The sequence below is a fragment of the Nicotiana tabacum genome, chromosome 23 (assembly GCF_000715075.1).
Source record: "Nicotiana tabacum cultivar K326 chromosome 23, ASM71507v2, whole genome shotgun sequence".
NCBI lineage: Eukaryota > Viridiplantae > Streptophyta > Magnoliopsida > Solanales > Solanaceae > Nicotiana > Nicotiana tabacum.
In genome coordinates, this window is record NC_134102.1 from 115,441,543 (window position 1) to 115,464,183 (window position 22,641).

The 22,641-nt window shown below is 33.7% G+C and overlaps 1 protein-coding gene across 2 annotated transcripts; it reads left to right on the forward strand.

Moving 5' to 3' along the window:
• The first annotated feature begins 220 nt into the window (after positions 1 to 220).
• LOC142177445 (putative caffeoyl-CoA O-methyltransferase At4g26220) lies at positions 221 to 22,107 on the forward strand. 2 transcript variants are annotated; one of them, XM_075246131.1, is made up of 7 exons: positions 221 to 660; positions 2,994 to 3,073; positions 8,797 to 8,908; positions 9,004 to 9,083; positions 21,141 to 21,285; positions 21,373 to 21,504; positions 21,586 to 22,107. In XM_075246131.1, the coding sequence occupies exons 1-7, from the start codon at positions 490 to 492 to the stop codon at positions 21,778 to 21,780; spliced, it is 915 nt and encodes a 304-aa protein (XP_075102232.1). In that variant the 5' UTR covers positions 221 to 489; the 3' UTR covers positions 21,781 to 22,107. The 2 variants fall into 2 exon arrangements, with proteins under 2 accessions (XP_075102232.1, XP_075102233.1); XM_075246132.1 differs by lacking the exons at positions 2,994 to 3,073; positions 8,797 to 8,908; positions 9,004 to 9,083; ... (1 more) ...; positions 21,373 to 21,504; positions 21,586 to 22,107 and adding exons at positions 16,138 to 16,207; positions 16,277 to 17,093 and having other exon boundaries at positions 229 to 660.
• Positions 22,108 to 22,641: the final 534 nt, after the last annotated feature.

Genomic DNA, 22,641 nt, shown 5'->3' on the forward strand with positions numbered 1-22,641 from the left:
TAATTGCTGCTGATAAATTATTTTCGAATTAATTAGCTAAACAGAAATTATTTTTCACTAAAAACACTTTTGAGAAAAAAAAAAACTTCCCAGACTTAATTTTGAAGCTCATAAAACCTGCAAACGAAAAAAACAATCTTTTAAGAACGAAAAAAAAACGTGGTATTAATGGCAAATAGGAAGAAAACACGTGGATTACCGAAGCTGGGGTTGGTGACAATACTATAATTAAATGCGGACATAGCAGCTCCGGATTCCTATCCTTTAGCTGCTACACTCTTTCTCTAAGCTCTCATTGGCCGACGAATCATCATTACTGATTGTGCTTTCCGTTTGATTTTAGGAGAGTTCAGTTCAACATAATTTCGCGTCTGTTTATTAAATTTTGCAGAGAGATAAAGCTAGAAGCTTTAGATTGAGGAGGATTTAAGATGCAATAGGAAAAAATAGAGTTGAGAGAGTAAACGAAGGCTATCTATTCTGAAAAACATGGCGTATGTTGGAGCTCCTAACTTTTCTGCTACAAATGCTGTTTTTAAAAAACAATCATTGCGGCGGATTAATGGAATTTTACAACCCAAAAAGCTGCCATTTTCGCCTCTCCCTAACTATAATATGCTGAGGACGACGATGAATCTGCAATCTAAGGCTTCTGATAAGGTTTATTTCTTCATCCTATATCTGCTCCTTCTTTGCTGGTTTTCCTTTTTGACATCTTACTATATAATATAAAACATTTATATTGATTAATTCAGATATTTAATTTTTAGTAACTTATAAGAAAGGCAAATTAAAAAACACATGGCTTCCTTTGATTTCTGGATTTGGCATTGCACATGGCCAATTTCATTAACAATTTGAAGTAAAGGATTATATCTGGACAAATATGGACCAACCACAAACTTTAAAAACCATATTTTTGATGGATTATTATAAGCAGCAGAAGCGGAAGCAATTCCAGTATCAAAATCACATGTAATCTAGACAACTAGTATATACGGGGTTTCACGGGTTACCTCTTGAAGCGTGAACATATCTCTTCTACACGTGAGCCTTCATTTCTATAACTTCTCAATAGAATCTCCACCACCCGCACAATCGTGATCCTCGAACGTTCCACGGTTTTCTACTGTGTAACCCAAATAATACCCAAAAACAACAATTTCGTGTGGGCGAAATTTCTAGGAAAATATGGCTAAAAATTTCGGCCACTATCACTCTCTCCTCTAGGTCGAAAACTTTTTGTATTTATAGCACAAGTTTTAAGGGTTAAAACCCTTTTTCAAAACCTGTTAGATTTTTCTTTCCCCGAGAAAAAAGATTCCTTTATTTTCTATTATTTAGGCACAGCAGGGACCACATAATTTAATTAACAAGGCTTCCAATTATGGAATTAATTTCTAATTTTCGAAATTAATATCCACCATAATTAATTACGAATTATTCCACTAAAAATTCGTAATTGCACTCCTTATTCAATTTTAAAATTCATCCATTAAATCTTATTTAACTCCCCATGTTAAGATTCAGATACTAATCAATTAAATTAAATTACTGATGATTTAATTTATTGATTATTTCCTTTAAACTTTCGTTTAACTTATTTCATGTGCCGGATACAAAATCCACCGACCGAGTTTACACATGAAAACTTATAAGTTTTCATAAAGGTGTATCATCAATATCTAAACTGAGACATGGATTCCATCAACTAACTATTACTTCGCCAATGTACATTATTATTATCCAATTTACCAAGCATATTGACCCACGAAAGAATCTCACATTTTAATAAATCAAAATAATAATAATATACACAACTAATAATAATTATATCAATATTAAGAGTATAAGTACATTTAGTGGTTAGAGAGTTTATTTTATTAAGTCAGTATAAAATAATTATCTCTACTTGGTCCGTTCAATACATACAAAATGTACTAGCAGAAGAAGTTGAAATTAAACCATTCCCATAATCAAGATAAATTATATTTAATCTTGTGCTACAATCATTCATGATGATTTATCCAATTCCATCATTAGATTATGAACTCAAACTTTATACTTATAAGAACCGATGATTTAATCTTCCGTATATAAGCTAAACTCTATACACTAAATCATCTACTATATAAGCAAAGGACACAGACTAATATATGATCTATTTAAAACTTTATTAAAATTGAATAAACAATTGTTTCGTACTAAATACTATATCTAAATCAAACCCATGGTTAATAGTATATATCCTAACAATCTCCCACTTAGACTTTTAACCATGACAATTGTTAGAATATACTATATCCAAACACATAGTTAATAGTATATGCCCCAACAATCTCACACTTAGACTCATAACCATGCATCTACAACTTTCTCTGGCATTCTTTTATATGACTATTAAAAGTCTTCACCAAATAAGGTTTTGTTAAAGAATCTTGCCAAGTTATTTCTGATGCAATCTTTGTCCAGTAGTTCTTTGTCATAACTGTCTAGTTTGGTATTAAACTCTTCAGGGATCCTGTTACTAAATCTATCCAAGAGTGTACACCGAACTACAATTTTCCTTAGTATTCTCCCACTACGACGAAGTACTACTAATATTACCTTCATTACCTTACGACATTGAAATATTAGTGACTTCTTACTATAGTGTTCACTTGTTCAAACATCACTCCCACTCAATAAAAGCATATTATGTCTATTAACGTTCTCCCACTACTTAAATATAATGGAACGTCAATTCCGATGTGTAGGTTTTTGATGTTCTTGAATATCTAGTTACTTCTTTGCCTAGTTCCTGTAAAAAATAGTTTACTTCTAGGAACATGGTTTATTAAATAGTCCTTATCTAGAAAAATGTATTTGTTTTTAACAATTGTCTTATTTTCTTTAGGACAATAAAAAAAAACTCCATTCGTTTTCTTGGATATTCAATAAACATGCACCTATCCATTCTTAGTTCTAACTTACATATCCGCTTTCCCTTTCAGCACATATGTGGGACAATCCTATATCTGAACATGCCACAGACTGAGCTTACATTCAGTCCACAGTTCTATAGATGTTACAGGTACTAACTTAGAAGGAACTAAATTCAGAATGTAATTTGCAGTTTCTAGGAAATATTCCAAAAACGAATAAGGCAAATCTGAATAACACTTCATTAATCTATACATGTCCAAAAGAGACTTATTTCTTCTTTCTACCATACCACTCTATTATAGCGTTTACAGTGTAGACAATTGAGATCTAATCTTTTATTCTGATAAGTAACAAAAAACTCTTTAGAGAGGTGCTCGCCACTACAACCAAATTGCAGTAACTTAATATATTTCCTTGGTGCTTCTCCGTTTCAAGTTTTAAAAGTCTTGAATTATTCAAATCATTTAGACTTACGGTGCATCAAATAAATGTATTAGTATTTTGAGTAACATTTATGAACGTCACAAAAATACTCAAAACAATCTCTTACCAGTATATTCATTGAACCATACAAATCAGAAGGGATTCATTCTAACTTATCACCAACTTTTTTTTTCTTTTTAAAGGGAAATATCTTTTAGTCATTTTTATTCTAGACAGGATCCACAAGTTGATAGTGTCTCTACTTTCAATGAACCTTAAAGTCTATCCTTGACCAACTTGAAATCCCATCCAGATTAATATGACTTAGACAAAAGTGCACAGATAAGTTTTACTCAATTTTTAAGAATATATTCTTTTATGAGGTAGACTAATATTGTTCTGTTCAGGAGAGACATTAATATACAATAACAAGGTCATGCATTCATTTATCATAAGAGATAAAATATTTATTAAGCTCAATAACTCAAGAGTTATTCGAAAAATAAGACAAATGTCCATCTCTTATTTTGCCCAAAAACCAGAATTAAATTCTTTCTAACAAAAGATACATATATTGCATCCTTTAAATTAATGTCTTATCACTAAAAGAAAATTTTAACAAGTAATACGACAAATTGTATAAAGTCATTGTGGAGTTGAGATAAAAATATTAAATAGATCATAATAAGTCAAAACACTAAATAATAAAATTTAGACTGCATTCAATATATATATACACACACGCGCGCGCGCGCGCATCTTGAATAACAAATTTCGATGGGAAAAGAATCATTCATGCAAAGTATATTACATAATACAAAAATTATACAATCCAGAAAGAAACAGAACCAACTCAGATGGAAAGTATACTATTATTTTCAGTCAATTGTATATAACCTTTTAATATGAAAATTTTAAACACACTACACATATATGTATTCATGCATCTTGAATAGCAATTTCGATGGGAAAAGAACTACTCATGCAACATACATATGTAATGCCAGATTATTCACTCCAATAATTAAAACAGACCCAACTCAGATGGAGAGTATACTGTTAATTTAAGTCAAGTGAACATCATAATTAATAGTTCTAGTTCCATTGATCCAACATGTATACTCAGATGGAGAGTAAGTACATGATATCAATTACTAGTATTTCACCTAGTGAGCTTACAATAAATTTATCCGATATGGAGGAAGACCTAAAGTCAACACATAAATTTATTACTCACTTGAAATCAATAGTGGAATATCATAGAAATATATTTCTATCACCACTTAATCATGATTGTATTTTAGTTACAAAATTGATTCAACCCTTAAAGTCAGATAGAGAGTTAATACAGATTATCAATAACTAGTAAATATACCCAGTGAGTTTATAATAAATTTATCCGATATGGACGAAGACCTAATGTTAACGCGTAAATTTATTATCTCACTATAAATAAAAAATGGAGACCATAGGAGTTAATTCCTATCACCACTTTATCACAACCACGAACTTTTCTCTGATGATTAAGTTCCAGAATTAAAACAAAAATGCTCAAAACCCCATTTAAACCGTCTTAAAATGCTAAAATTAACATTATTCACTGCATAGCAGTGAGTATTGATCACTGGGCTATTTCTGATAAACCTACCAAATTTCAGATCAATCGGAGATCGTTAAAATCACCATCTCCAAAATTGCGACAAAATTTGAAAAATTACCATTTTAAGCATTTTTTTTTAGAATTTAAAATATGACCTACATTCTTATCATATACCAATTCATGTCAAATCAACATGTGTTATCATGTTCCAAATTAGACAAATAAAATGATAAAAATAATAACTTTTCGTATGTAAATCACATTTTAATCTGCCAAACCTCCAAAAAACTCATCTAAACGATCCCGAATCGTCAAAATACGATGTGATTCACTGCATAGCAGTGAGTTCTTCTTAAATGATCGTTTTCGATGATCCTACTGAATTTCAGGTCATTCGGAGATCATGAAATTCACGATCGCAAAAAATTAGACCAAATTCGAATAAATTGTATTTAGGATTAAATTCATGTGATTTGCATTCTTGCTATATATAATATCAAGTTAAATCATCATGTTTCAGATTTAACACAAATATAGCCGATATATAAAGAATAAGTTTTCATATTTATAACAAATTCAATTTAATAAACTGCTTGAAAACCCATCTAAACGATCTCAAAATGCCGAAAACAGCATGATTCACTGCATAACAGTGAGTTTTTCTCACTAGATCGTTTTTGATGAACCTACCAAGTTTCAGGTCAATCGGAGTTCGTCAAATTCATGACCACCAGTCTGTAATTAAACTCGGAGAATAACCGTTTTTAAGTAGTTTCTTGAATTAAAATAAATATGATATTGATTTCCATTCTCCTTATAATTATAATATGAGTTCAAGGCATATATATTATGTTCTTCCTATTTTTAGGATACATTGTATCTCCTTTTGCAATAAATTATCCTTTTATTAAATACACAAGAACCTGAGATATTATATTTTCTCCCGTTCGGCGAAAACCCCAATATCTCTTCTCATGGGTGGAGTTGGTCTCACTAGTACCCAAAGAAAAAACTCTTTTTCTAGTTAAGAACCTCCACCACTAATGTAGATTTATCAAGGATAATTAATTTTCACATGGTACATTAAGAAGATTTTAATGACTCAAATAAATAGACCATTTTGTGGATCCTGCTTATTAATCATAATGCTCAATCTATGAATAGACATAATTTTACATGTACAATTTTTTTAAGAATTTTTCATGAGTTCAAATAAACAAACCACTTTAGTGGTAACTATTTATTAATCACAAAATTTTTAATTTACGAGTGAAGATACATGTAGCTCATAAAATTATTTTATGGCAGATTATGGACCAGAGCTTAAAAGCCATGCCAATAATATAAAAACTCATACAAAATACCGTCATATTTCATTTAATTACAACCTCCAACCAGAGAACACATTTTTTTTTAATCGAAAATCCAAGACTAGTAATCACGTAGGGCATGAAAAACATAAATTAAAATTTGAGAAATTTTTTATGCACAAATATGTCAAACGCACCAATCATTAGTCATCCACGATATCAAACAGAGGATTTCGTTTTCTTACAAAATAATTATATCATCACACAATATCAAGTATACCTTGTAAGACCTATTCAATAAAATCCTACACCTCTATTATTGAATTTAATACAACACGTCTATTTACTAATGATCAATGTGTAAACCCATTATATCACCAGTATTTAATCACGGAGACCATGGGGAGTCACCCCACCACCATTGAATTAAAAATAAATTAAAATTATTAAGAAATAATTTTCAAAAAATAAAAAAAATCTAAAACACAGTCCAAACGACCTCAAAACGCCTAAAATCACCATGATTCACTGCTAAAGAAGTTAGTTTTTCTCACCACGTCGTTTTCGATGGACTCACCAAATTTCGGCTCAATCGGAGTCCATCAAGTTCGGTGACCTCCGAAAATACCGGCAATTCGGTCAAAATCAGGTTTTGCGTTTTTCTAGAGTTTACCAAAATATCCAGATCATCCCAATCAAATATCAATAAAAAACAGATATCTCGTGATTACAAGAATAATCCAAAATTTTATGCACAGTTAATTCACAAAACAACAGTGCAGTTTTTAAGAAAACAACATATACTTGTAATTCAAAAACGCACATAATATTTCGGTTTCATGAAAAACTTAGTTATCTAATTAGATGTGAGTGGGCTCTGATACCAATTGATAGATTATTATAAGCAACAGAAGCAATCCCAGTATCAAAATCACATGTAATCTAGACAACTAGCATATACGTTATTTCACGGGTTACCTCTTGAAGCGTGAACACATCTCTTCTACACGTGAGCCTTCAGTTCCATAACTTCTCAATGGAACCTCCACCCCCCACACAATCGTGATCCTCGAACGTTCCAGAGTCTTCTACTGTGTTACCCAAATAATACCTGAAAACAACAATTTTGTGTGGGCGAAATTTCTAGGAAAATTTGGCTCAAAATTTCGGCCACCATCACTCTCTCCTCTAGGTCGAAAACTTTTTGTATTTATAGCACAAGTTTTAAGGGTTAAAACCCTTTTCCAAAACCTGTTAGGTTTTTCTTTCCACCAGAAAAAAGATTCATTTATTTCCTATTATTTAGGCACAACAGGGACCACAGAATTTAATTAACAAGGCTTCAAATTATGAAATTAATTTTTAATTTTTGAAATTAATATCCAACATAATTAATTACGAATTATTCCACTAAAAATTCGTAATTGCACTCCTTATTCAATTTTGAAATTCATCCATTAAATATTATTTAACTCCCCATGTTAAGATTCAGATACTAATCAATTAAATTAAATTACTGATGATTTAATTTATTGATTATTTCCTTTAGACTTTCGTTTAACTTATTTCATATGTCGAATACAAAATCCACTGGCCGGGTTTACACATAAAAACTTATAAGCTTTTATAAAGGTGTATCATCAATCTCTAAACCGAGACATGGATTCCATCAACTAACTATTACTTCGCCAATGTACATTATTATTATTCAATTTACCAGGCATATTGACCCACGAAAGAATCTCGCATTTTAATAAATCAAAACAATAATAATATACACAACTAATAATAATTATATCAAGATTAAGAGTATAAGTATATTTAATGGCTAGAGAGTTTATTTTATTAAGTTAGTATAAAATATTTATCTCTACTTGGTCCGTTCAATACATACAAAATGTAATAGCACAAGAAGTTGGAATTAAACCATTCTCATAATCAAGATAAATTATATTTAATCTTGTGCTATAATCAACCATGATGATTTGTCCAATTACATCATTAGATTGTGAACTCAAACTTTATACTTATAAGAACCGATGATTTAATCTTTCGTGTATAAGCTAAACTCTATACACTAAATCATCAACTATATAAGCAAATGACACAGACTAATATATGATATATTTAAAACTTTATTAAAACTGAATAATTATTTCATATTAAATACTATATATAAATCAAACTCATGGTTAATAGTATATATCCCAACAACTTTAATTGACGAGTTCCTTCAATTCGAAGTAAATTTAATGTGCATGCGGTCCTCTTTGCTTGGAAGTTGAAGCTTCATAGAATTATCATTTAAACGCATTCAACACTTTGTAGGTCAAGCTTTTTTCCCCTTCTTTTTGTCTTTACGGAATTAGTTATCAATCATCATTTTCAGCATAATTATATGATGACGAATTAATCCAAACAGCCGTCATCAAACCGCTTAAATTAAAAATAGTCGGTCGAGATATAAATATATGCATAATCTTGTTTGGCAGCTTTCAATTTTTTTTTTTTAATTGAACACTCCTGTCTTGTGCTTAGAGTCACAATCTCAGATACTTGGGCTCTATCGATTATTTTTCGATTATTTTTATTGGATGAAGTTTCACCGTGGGACGGTAAGGGGTTATTGCAGAGTGACGAATTGTATCAGGTACATACATTTTTATTTCAGATTCTTGCCACCCCCCTCCTTTCCATTCTTTTGTTCAACTTTACTAATTATCATTTCTTTTGAAACGCTGCCAGTATGTTTTGGAGACTAGTGTTTACCCAAGAGAACCAGAGTCTCTCAAAGAGATAAGGGCTATAACAGCAAATCATCCAGAGTAATTTTCTTTTATGACTTTGTTAAATCACCTAACTGCTTCTCCACCGCCGTATTTCTTTATCATAATTACTATGATTAAGCTTTCATTGAGCCGAGAATCTACCAAAACAACCTCTCTATTTTAACAAAGTAGGGATAAGGTCTGCATACATACTTTACTTCCCAAACTCCACTTGATTATATTGGGTAGGTTGTTGTTGTTTAATCGTCTAACTTCAGAGTAGTAGATTGGTAGTTGCTCGCAAAATAGAGAAAAACAGAATTGAAAAAAGAAACGCTTTGATGATACTGGATGGAGTACTAGAAACTGTTAGTAATCTGTATACGAAAATATATTCAAAACCAGTAGCAATGGAAAAAATCAGAAATGTAGAAGAACAGAAAATGAATATGAGCCCACTGAATTCACAGTGTTTCCTTAAGTAACTTAAATCCCAGTGACCAACGAACTCAAAGAACAGTAGTAAATCACACTTACTATTTTCTTCTCTGTTAAAATAATGCAGAATGAAGAAGGAAAAGTTAAAATTATTCGTAAGAAAAATCTGAGGAAGAGTTCATGTATTTATAGCCAAAGCGTTGGGTTATACTGAAGAGTTACAACTCTTCAGGTAAGGTTGCAACTCAAAATGATTGTTTTGTAAAACGACCATTTATGCAAACAACCAAATTCAAAATGGTTATTTTGTAAAACGGCCATTTATGCAAACCGCTAAATTCAAATTATAACAGAAAAATTAAAACGAAGAAAAATTGAATTACCGTTACAGTAACGGTCTAATTTGGATTAATTAATATTGCGTTAATATTAACAAATAAATTTGGTCCAAAAAAATTAATCAATCAATCGATCATTTGACCAAATCCAAATCCAAATCTAAATTCAAAGCCGAGCCGAGCGACGACGACGGCGGCACGAGGCTTGCCTTCTTCTTAACTTTTTAAGATTTAGAAGAAGAGCAATTGTATATATACCCATTAAAAGTTTTTTCCTCCTCCAATATGGGACAATGTCCCTTTGTTAATGTGGGAAAATAAAAATGTCATTTCCTTCCCCATTTCCCATTCACCCTCTTTTAAGCTCTAAGAGGCTTAAACCCAACAATCCCCTACATGAATGGGGAATGGCTATATCACGAAAATATGCATGAAAAACTATATGATTTACAAGCAAGGATTAATCGCATATGGATAAGTAGGTTTCCCTTTGAACTTTTCTTAGTGAATTTATGTCAGATACACTCGATCAATCGGTAGATTTGATATCTTTGAACCGTAGAACTTTGGTGTATACTAGACAACCATAAGTCATACAATCAACCCTTAACCGTCTTTGGTTCTCATTGTTGTGTTCGTTTCAGCCATTAAGACCGCCTGGTTTCATAAGTGCGTAGAGAACTGTCCTTACAAAGTTCTCCTTGAAGCGGCTAACACTTCACACTTACATAGGTGATTCCTAAACGTGTCATCCCGTAGATACACTATTTGATATACCCCATATCAAATTTAGAAACCATTAAAAAGCCTTAATACTTTATCCTTGGTACGAACATTGTCTCATCGCGAGAATGGACCAAAACATTTTAGTTGACAATGTTGAACCGTCATTAATGACTTTGTTTGATCTTATTGAACTTAGATCTTGGGATCTCCAGTCTTCTAGGTAGAGTTACCGTCACAATAACTTGTCATCGGCCATAGTCCCATTCCCCTCGATGATCTTTCAACCTCTCTAGTTAAGCCTTTTGTAAGTGGATCTGACACATTGTCGCTTGACTTTACGTAGTCAATTGTGATGATCTCCCTAGAGAGTAGCTGCCTAACGGTTTTATGTCTTCGCCGTATACGACGAAATTTACCGTTATACATAACGCTCCCAGCCCTTCCAATTGCCGCTTGACTATCGCAATGTATGCATATTGGTGCTAACGGTTTGGGCTAAAATGGAATATCTTCCAAGAAATTCCGGAGCCATTCAGCTTCTTCACCGACTTTATCTAAGGCTATAAATTCAGCCTCCATTGTAGAGAGGACAATACACATTTATTTGGATGACTTCCAAGATACCGCTCCTCCACCAATAGTGAATACATATCCGCTTGTGGACTTAGAATCAGTTGAATCGGTGATCCAATTTGCATCACAGTATCCCCAATCACCGCATGATAATTACTGTTGTGCAAAGCAAATTCTTGAATATATTTTAAATATTCCAAAACCTGTTTCATCCCCATCCAATGAGATTGACCTAGATTACTCGTGTACCAACTCAATTTACTTACAACACAAGCTATATCTGGTCGAGTACAATTTATGATATACATTAAACATCCCACCACAAGAGCATAATCCAATTGTGATATGCTTTGGTCTTTGTTCTTTGCAAGTGCAAGATTCACGTCAATTGGAGTCTTTGCAACTTTAAAATCTAAGTATTTGAATTTTTCAAGTACTGTTTTTATGTAATGAGATTGCGACAACGCCAGACTTTAAGAAGTCTTATGGATCTTAATACCCAGAATTAAATCGGCAACTCCCAAGTGTTTCATATCAAACTTGCTAGTTATCATACGCTTGGTCGCATTTATGTTGGCAATGTCATTACTCATTATCAGTATATCATCCACATATAAGCAAACAATGACTGTGATTTACAACATTTTTAATGTACACACATTTATCACATCCATTTATCTTAAAACCATTTGACAACATTGTTTAGTCAAATTTTGCATGCCATTGTTTGGGTGCTTGTTTTAGTCCGTAAAGTGACTTAACAAGTCTACATACCTTCTTTTCTTTACTTGGAACTACAAACCCTTCAGGTTGTTCCATGTAAATTTCTTCGTCCAAATCTCCATTTAAGAAGGCCATTTTAACGTCTATTTGATGAATTTCAAGACCATATACCGCAGCTAATGCTACTAACATTCGTATGGACGTAATTCTTGTAACTGGAGAGTATGTATCAAAATAGTCAAGACTTTCTCGTTGTCTATATCCTTTGACCACAAGTCTTGCCTTATATTTGTCAATAGTACCATCATCTTTCATTTTCCTCTTAAAAATCCAATTAGAACCCAATGGTTTATTGCTTGGAGGAAGATCAACCAATTCCCATGTATGGCTGTTCAGTATGAATTCTATTTCACTATTGACAGCCTTTTTCTAAAATAATGATTCCGAAGAAGACATAGCTTCTTTAAATGTTCTAGGCTCATTTTTCAATAAGAAAGTCACAAAATCTGGTCCAAATGAAATAGACGTTCTTTGACGTTTATTACGTCTTGGATCCTCCTGATTATACGTACTTTCTTTTGTTTCTTCCCGACGTTGTTTAGATCCTTCACCAATTGACTCACATTCCTTTTTATACGGATATATATTCTCGAAGAACTCAACATTATTTGATTCTATAACCGTATTATTATAAATGCCGGGATTTTCTGATTTATGCACCAGAAATCGATATGCTTTACTATTAGTTGCATATCCTATGAAAACACAATCAACAGTTTGTGGTCCGATCTTTACCCTCCTGGGTTTAGGGACTTGCACTTTTGCCAAACACCCCCACATTTTAAAATAATTCAAGTTGGGCTTCCTTCCTTTCCATTTTTCATAAGGAATGGATTGCGTTTTGCTATGGGGTACTCGATTTAGTATCCGGTTAGCCGTAAGAATGGCTTCCCACCATAAATTCTGTGGCAAACCAGAATTTATCAACAAAGCATTCATCATTTCCTTTAATGATCGATTCTTTCTTTCCACAATCCCATTGGATTGAGGCGTGTAAGGAGTTGTTGTTTGATGAATAATTCCATATTCTAAGCATATCTCTTCAAAAGGAGATTCGTGTTCACCAACCCTATCACTTCTTATCATTTTGATTTTCTTGTTAAGTTGCGTTTCAACTTCATTTTTGTATTGTTTGAATACATCTATTGCTTTATCTTTACTATTAAGTAAGTAAACATAGCAATGTCGAGTATTGTCGTCAATAAAAGTTATGAAATACTTCTTTCCACCGCGAGATAGTATTTACTTCATGTCGCAAATATCTGTATGAATTAAGTCTAAAGGCTTTGAATTCCTTTCAACTGACTTATAAGGATGTTTAACATACTTAGATTCCACACATATTTGACATTTTGATTTATCGCATTCACCTTAGGCAATACTTCCAAATTAATCATTTTTCGCAAGGTTTTATAATTGATATGTCCAAAAAGTATATGCCATAAATAATTTGACTCAAGTAAGTAAGAAGAAGCTGAAATTTTATTATTGTCAATAACCATTACATTCAGCTTAAAAAAACCCTCAGTAAGGTAACCTTTTCGTAAGTACATCTCGTTCTTACTTATTACAACTTTGTCTGAAACAAAAACACACTTAAATCCGTTCTTGACGAGAAGTAAAATAGAAACTAAGTTCTTCCGTATTTCAGAAACATGACAAACATTGTTCAGAGTCACCACCTTGCCAGAGGTCATTTTCAGGAATATCTTTCCATAACCTTCAATTTTGGCCGTTGCAGAATTTTCCATAAAAATGGTCTTGTTGGGTCCAACGGGAGCATATGAAGCAAATGCTTCTCTAACAGCACAAGCATGGCGGGTGGCACCAGAATCAATCCACCACTCCTTAGGATTTCCCACTAAGTTGCATTCAGACAACATAGAGCATAAGTCATCAATATCATCATTTGTTTGAACCATATTTGCTTGACCCTTTTTCTTCTCTTTCTTTGGAGCACGGCATTCTGCAGCTTTGTGTCTAACCTTTCCATAGTTGTGGCAGTTTCCCTTGAATTTCTTCTTGCTGGGATAGTTGTTTGGTCCAGAAGACTTCTTCTGCTTCTTCGGATTAGTTGGAGCAGTTTCAATGAGTTCCCACATGTCTTCTTTTCTGCAGCTTTATTGTCCTCTTCGATCCTCAATCGAACAATGAGATCTTTGAGAATCATCTCCTTGCGCTTGTGTTTTAGGTAGTTCTTAAAGTCCCTCCATAAAGGAGGCAACTTCTCAATCATTGCTGTAACTTGAAACGCCTCATTGATGACCAAACCTTCAACAAAAAATTCATAATTAGTAACAGAATTATAATTTCAACAAAAGTATTAATTCAGATTATACCTTCATTAAGGAGATCATGAATGATAACTTGCAGCTCTTGAACTTGGGTAATGACAGGCTTGCTGTCTACCATCTTATAGTCCAAAAACTTAGCTGCAACGAACTTCTTCAAACCGACATCCTCGGTTTTATACTTCTTTTCCAATGCCTCCCATAGTTCTTTCGAAATTTTCACATTACTATAGACGTTGTAAAGATCATCCTCCAGTCCGCTAAGAATGTAATTCTTTCATAAGAAATTTGATTGCTTCCATGCCTCAGTCACTAAAAAACGTTCATTCTCAGGAGTTGATTCCGGCAAAACTGGAACGTCCTCTTTGATGAACTTCTGTAGACTCAAAGTAGTCAAATAGAAGAACATCTTTTGTTGCCACATTTTGAAGTCAATCCCGAAAATATTTTCGGGCTTTTCTGCCGGAGCCGGTGGTGGCACAGAACGACTGGAAGAAGCAGCATTGCTCGTAGAGCCAACCACGGGAGTTCCTGTTTCTGTCATTTTTGCTTTCTGTTAATCACAAAACAGAAACAAAATTTATTAACGGTGAAGTATTTAAAATCTTCAAACCGAGTAACTTTAAGAGAAATAGATTAAATACAACGGTGAAGATTTTATTTCTTCAACCGAATACAAAAGGAGTAGAAAATCTGAAGATTTTAGTCTCCAAACTGAGAGTAGAAATCACTAGAATTTAGTCTCCCACAAACAGAATATAAGATGAATACAGAAAAATAAATTAAGTTCCTTAAGCTTGTTAGTAATCTGTATTCGAAAATATATTCAAAACCAATAGCAACGGAAAAAATCAGAAATGTAGAAGAACAGAAAATGAATTCGAGCCCACTGAATTCATAGTGTTTCCTTAAGGAACTTAATCCCCTCCTAGTACCCGAGGTTTAGGATTATTTCCTCCCAGGATAGAATGGATAACCTCACTGGTGTAGCGGTACTTCAAACCCCAGTGACTAACGAACTCAAAGAACAGTAGTGAATCACACTTACTGCTTTCTTGTCTGTTAAAATAATGCAGAATGAAGAGTAAGAAATCAGAATTATTCTTAAGGAAAATCTGAAGGAGAGTTCATGTATTTATATCCAAAAACGTTGGGTTATAATGAAAAGTTACAACTCTTCAGGTAAGGTTGCAACTCAAAATGGCTGTTTTGTAAAACGACCATTTATGCAAACCGCCAAATTCAAATTATAACGAAAAAATTAAAACGGAGGAAAATTGAATTACCGTTACAGTAACGGTCTAATTTGGGTTAATTAATATTGCATTAAATCCAATCCAAAGCCGAAATCGAGCGAGCGAGCGATGACGGCGGCGCGAGGCTTGCCTTATTCTTAACTTTTTTTAGAATTAGAAGAAGAGTAATTATATGTATACCCATCAAAAGTCTTTCCTCCTCCAATATGGGACAATGTTGTTGTGTTTTTATTAAGGGGTGTGAATGGGAAATGGAAGAGGCACCTCTTGGATTGCACCTCTTCATCTCACTCTTTCATTGGGGTGTGAATGGGAAATGGAAGAGGCACCTCTTGGATTATACCTCTTCATCTCACCCTTTCATTGTCTATAAATAGAGAGGCTTAGCCTCATTTTCCACCACTGAAAAATCTGATTTCTCTCCCCTCAATTTTCTGCATACTGCATTGGTTTTTCAAAAGCAAAACGTAAGCATTTTGTATGATTTGCTCCGCCATTTGAGTTCGCCAAAATTCTGTGATTTGAAGTGCCGCTATCACAGAAAAGTTATTCCGTTCTATCCTGGGAGGAATTAATCCGCAACCTTGGGCATTGTAAGGGGATTAAATTCCTTAAAGAAACACAAGAAACTTGTGGGCTCGGAATTTTTTCTCCTTTGTTTTTTTTCTTAAACTAACGTTTATTGATTTACTGGTTTTGAATACAGAGTGACGGTAAATCTGTTATAATGCAAGTCCAAGAATTGCAAGTTATTGTTCATGACCTCCTTGCTGAAGGTATAAACCGAGTCAATATTTTTATTCAAGATATTGATTATTTTACTAATTATAAATTTATGATTGAAGGTATGGTCATAAATGAAGCGTTTCAAGTTGCGACATTTATTGAAAAGTTGCCTCCGCTGTGGAAAAACTTTAAGAATTACTTGAAACATAAGCGAAAGGAGGAAGACCTTATTGTTCGTCTACGGATTGAAGATGACAACAAGGCTGCTGATAAGAAGTCTCGTGGAAATTCAACAATTATGGGTGCAAATATTGTTGAGGAAGCTTCAACGAGCAAAAAGAGAAAGAAGTCATCTGGTCCAAAGAATTATCTAAGCAAAAAGAAGTTCAAAGGTAATTGCCACATCTGTGAAAATGTTGGACACAAGGCTACTGAATGTCGTGCACCAAAGAAGGACAAGAAGAAAAGTCAAGCAAACATGATTGAGAAAAATGATGAAATAGATGATTTATGTGCCATGCTTTCGGAGTGCAACCTAGTCGGAAATCCTAGAGAATGGTGGATTGATTCGGGGGCAACTCGTCATGTTTGTGCTAACAAGGAGTTGTTTACTTCTTTTGCTCCCGCTGGACCCAACGAGATAGTTTGTATGGTAAATTCCGCTACTGCAAAAATTGAAGGAACGGGCAAGATAGCTTTGAAGATGACTTCTGGCAAGATTGTGACTCTAAATGACGTCCTTCATGTTCCAGAAATGCGGAAGAATTTAGTCTAGACATCACTTCTAGTCAAGAATAGCTTTAAGTGTGTTTTTGTTTCCGACAAGGTTGTAGTTAGTAAGAATGAAATGTATGTAGGAAAAGGCTACCTTACGGAGGGCCTTTTCAAACTCAATGTAATTGCCATTGATATGAATAAAATTTCAGCTTCTTCTTACTTGCTTGAGTCAAATAATTTATGGCATGAACGTTTAGGCCACATCAACTTCAAAACTTTGTGAAAAATGATTAATTTGGAAGTATTGCCTAAGTTTGAATGCAATAACTCGAAATGTCAAATATGTGTAGAATCAAAGTATGTTAAATATCCTTATAAGTCAGTTGAAATGAATTCAAATCCTTTAGACTTAATTCACACAGATATTTGCGATATGAAGTCAATACCATCTCGCTGTGGGAAAAAGTATTTCATAACTTTTATTGACGACAATACTAGATATTGCTATATTTACTTACTTAATAGTAAAGATGAAGCAATTGAGGCATTCAAGCAATACAAAAATGAAGTTGAAACGCAACTAAACAAAAAGATCAAAATGATAAGAAGTGATAGGGGTGGTGAATATGAATCTCCTTTTGAAGAAATATGTTTGGAATACGGCATTATTCACTAAACAACTGCTCCTTAATCACTGCAATCTAATGGAATTGCGGAAAGAAAGAACATAACGTTAAAGGAGATGATGAATGCCTTATTGATAAGTTCGGGTTTACCCCAGAACTTGTGGGGGGAAGCTATTCTTACAGCGGATCAAATACTCAACCGAGTTCCCCATAACAAAACGCAATCTATTCCATATGAAAAATAGAAAGGTAGAAAATCCAACTTAAAATATTTTAAAATGTGGGGGTGTTTGGCTAAAGTGTAAATTTCTAAACCCAAAAGGGTGAAGATTGGACCGAAAATGGTTGATTGCGTTTTCATAGGATATGCAAGAAATGTAAAGCATATCGTTTTTTGGTTCATAAATCAAAAAATCTCGACATTCATATTAATACGTAATCGAATCCGATAATGCTGAATTCTTTGAGAATATTTATCCGTATAAAAATGAATGTGAGTTGTCTAGTAAAAAAGCTAAGCGACCTCGAGAAGAAGAAAAGGAAAGTACGTTTAATGAGGAAAATCCAAGACGTAGTAAACGTCAAAGGACAACTATTTCCTTTGGACCAGACTTTCTGACATTTTTATTGAAAAATGAGCCTCAAACGTTCAAAGAAGCAATGTCTTCCTCGGAAGCACAATATTGGAAAGAGGCAGTCAATAGTGAGATAGAATCCATATTAAGTAATCATACTTGGGAATTGGTTGATCTTCCTCCAGGAAATAAATCTTTGGATTCTAAATGGATTTTCAAAAGGAAAATGAAAGCTGATGGTACTATTGACAAATATAAGACAAGATTTGTTGTTAAAGGGTTTAGACAACGAGAAGGTCTTGATTACTTTGACACATACTCGCCGGTAACAAGGATTACATCTATCCGGGTGTTAATAGCATTAGCCGCCGTGTATGGCCTTCAAATCCATCAGATGGATGTAAAGACAACATTCTTAAATGGAGATTTAGAGGAAGAAATCTATATGGAACAACCTGAAGGGTTTGTAGTTTTCGGAAAAGAAAAGAAGGTGTGTCGACTTGTTAAGTCACTTTACGGACTAAAACAAGCACCAAAACAATGGCATGCGAAATTTGACCAATCAATGTTGTCAAATGGTTTCAAGATCAATGAGTGTGACAATTGTGTTTACATTAAGAATACTCCAAATCAAATAGTCATTGTTTGTTTATATGTGGATGATATGTTGATAATGAGTAATGACATTGCTAACATAAATGCTACTAAGCGTATGCTTACTAGTATTGATATGAAAAACTTAGGAGTTGCCGATTTAATTTTGGGAATTAAGATCCTTCAAACTCCTCAAGGTCTAGCTTTGTCTCAATCTCATTATATTAAAATGGTACTTGAAAAGTTCAAATAGTTGGACTTTAAAGAAGTAAAAATGCCAATTGATTTAAACCATGCTCTTGTAAAGAATAAAGGTCAAAGCAAGTCTCAATTGGAATATGCTCGAGTGTTGGAAAGTTTGATATACATTATGAATTGTACACGACCTGATATAGCTTGTGCGATAAGTAAGCTTAGTCGATACACAAGTAATCCCAACCAAGCTCATTGGATTGCAATGAAATGAGTTTTGGGATATTTGAAATATACCCAAGACTATGCATTGCATTATAATAATTATCCCGCAGTTGTTGAGGGATATAGTGATGTAAATTAGATCACCGGATCAACGGAATTAAAATCCACAAGTGGATACATTTTTACCATTGGTGGAGGAGCAGTGTCTTGGAAGTCGTCCAAACAGACATGCATCTCCCGCTCTACAATGGAGTCTGAGTTTATAGCTTTATACAAGGCCGGTGAAGAAGCTGAATGGCTCCGAAATTTCTTAGAAGACATTCCATTTTAGCCCAACACATGTGGTACCTGTATGCATACATTGCGACAGTCAAGCAACAATAGGAAGGGCTAGGAGTGTTATGTATAACGGAAAATCTCGTCACATTCGACGAAGGCATAATACCGTTAGACAACTACTCTCTAGTGGAATTATCATAATTGACTATGTAAAGTCAAAAGATAATGTATCGGATCCGCTTACAAAAGGCCTACCTAGAGAAGCGGTTGAGAAGTCATCAAAGGGAATGGGACTATGGCCGAGGACAAGTCACTGTGGCGGTAACTTTACCTAGAAGACTGGAGATCCCAAGATCTAGGTTCAAGGAGATCAAACAAAGTCATTAATGACGGTTCAACATTGTCAAATAAAATTTCTTTTTAGTCCATTCTCGTGATGAGACAATGTTCAGTACCAAGGATAAAGCATTAAGACTTTTTAATGGTTTCTAAATTTGATGCGGGGTATATCAAATAGTGTATCTATGGGATAGCATGCTTAGGAATCACCTATGTAAGTGTGAAGTGTAAGTCGCCTCAAGGAGAATTCTGTAAGGCCAGTTCTCTACGCATTTATGAACCAGGTGGTGTTTATGGCTGAAACGAACACAACAATGAGAACCAAAGACGGTTAAGGGTTAATTGTATGACTTATGGTTGTCTAGGTATACACCAAAGTTTGACGGTTCAAAGATATCAAATCTACCAATTGACCAAGTATATCCGACATAAGCTCACTACGGAAAGTTCAAAGGGAAACCTACTTATCTAGATGCGATTAATCCGTAATTGCGAATCACACAGTATTTTCATGCATGTTTTTCCACATATGTTCATTCCCCATTCATGTGGGGGATTGTTGCATTTTTATTAAGAGGTGTGAATGAGAAATGGAAGAGGCACCTCTTGAGTGTGAATGAGAAATGGAAGAGGCACCTCTTGGATTGCACCTCTTCATCTCACCCTTTCATTGGGGTATGAATGGGAAATGGAAGAGGCACCTCTTGGATTGCATTTTTTCATCTCACCCTTTCATTGTCTATAAATAGAGAGGCTTAGCCTCATTTTCCACCACTGAAAAATCTGAAATCTCTCCCCTCAATTTTCTGCAAACTGCATTGGTTTTTCAAAAGCAAAACGTAAGCATTTTGTGTGATTTGCTCCGCCATTTGAGTTCGCCGAAATTTTGTAATTTGAAGTGCCGCTATTACAGAATAGTTATTCCGTTCTATCCTGGGATGAATTAATCCGTAACCTTGGGCATTGTGAGGGGATTAAATTCCTTAAGGAAACACAAGAAACTTGTGGGCCCGGAATTTTTTCTGCTTTATTTTTTTCCTTAAACTAACGTTTATTGATTTACTGGTTTTGAATAGAGTGTGATAACAAATGTGCCTTTGTCAAGGAGGGAAAATCAAAATTTTATTTTTCCTTCCATTTCTGATTCACCCTCTTTTAAGCTCCAAGAGTCTTAAACCCAAAAGGAACATGTTTCTTCTTTCAAACACACTTAGCTAGAAATTAATTGAATGCCTGTATTTGATAAGTTCAGATTCATTGGAAAACTGAATTGATCAAACTCAAGTAATTAATTAGTTGCCTTAATCTGTTCGTACATGCAGAACTGACACGTAAAATCATAGGAATTACTATTTCTTTTAGTTAAAGGAAGCTTGTATGTAAATCACAGACACTTATTCCATGTCACAAAATTATAATGCTTCTTATTTCTCCAGGTTTTATATGGAAGCAACACCGGATTCAGGTCAACTGATAGCCATGCTCTTGAATCTAATAAATGCCAAAAGGACTATTGAAATCGGCGTCTTCACTGGATATTCTGTGCTTCTCACTGCTCTTACGATTCCTGATGATGGCAAGGTTAGTATAGCTGTTAAATCATCACTCAATATAGCCCCAAGTATCTTCACACATATGTAAAAAATTGGCAAATGTGTTAAATTGCAGATTATAGCCATAGATCCAGATCGAGAGTCATATGAATTGGGACTACCAGTCATCCAAAGAGCTGGAGTTGAATATAAAATCGATTTCAATGACTCTCCAGCTTTACCTGTTCTTGACAAACTCCTGGAAGATGTGAGAAAAACAATTAACTCATAATCTCAATCTATGTCGCGTATACTTTAATGTGATTTTCTTTTTCCTGATTCATTGCAGAACGTAAACAGAGATAGTTTCGACTTTGCATTTGTAGACGCGGATAAAACTAATTACGGAAACTATCACGAGAGACTAATGCAGTTAGTGAAAGTTGGGGGTGTGATAGTGTATGATAACACACTCTGGTACGGAACACTTGTGATGCCAGAGGAAAAGGTTGCCGAGTTGATGAGAACAGAAAGGAAATACTAACTTGAGTTAAACAGATTCCTCGCTGCTGATACTCGGATTCAAATTTCCCAAGTTTCAGTAGGTGATGGAATGACCATCTGCAGGAGACTATTTTGATGAATACTACTAGCTTTTTTAAATCCACAAGTACTCAGTTTTTCTGTTAGGTATTTAACAAATTAAAAATTCAAAACATGAGTTCTGTCCATTTACCCCTTGTTTGGACGGTTGTTACCCGTTGTATCGTATCGTATCGTTATTATAATTACAATGTTTGTTTTGATTGTTACTTAAAATTCGTTGTATTGTATTGTTAAATCCATTGTTATATAACAACGAAAAAAGCCATTTTACGTAATGATCGATTTGGTGTAGTCGGATCGTTAAGTATTTTTCTTTCCAACTATACTCTTATTTATTACTTATTAATCCTACTTTACCCTTTTCCTTATTTTATTATTTTAACTCCAAGTCCAACCTAAGCCTACTGTCTTCGTTCATTCTCCCGTAAGATTTTGGTTAGTTCTGCCGCTTTTGTTTATTATGGTTCTTCCATTGTTCTACTTTTTTTTATTCCTAATAATTGTTAACTTTTTTCTTTGATTAGGTTTCTGGTCTTGTTTTCAAGATACAATAATTGTTAACTTTTTTCTTTGATTAGGTTTTTTCGATTGTAATGCTAGGAAAGATATATCTATAAGTAAATACCCTATACGATATAATTTTGACTACGTTGAAACGTTTTTGGCTGATCTAGACTACGTTCTTTTCTTATAAAAACAAAACTTGTTTTTTATTAACTTCACTAGAATTTGTATGGATTGAATAACTTTATATATATATATATATATAAAAGACATAACTGGTGATAAATTAGTCGAA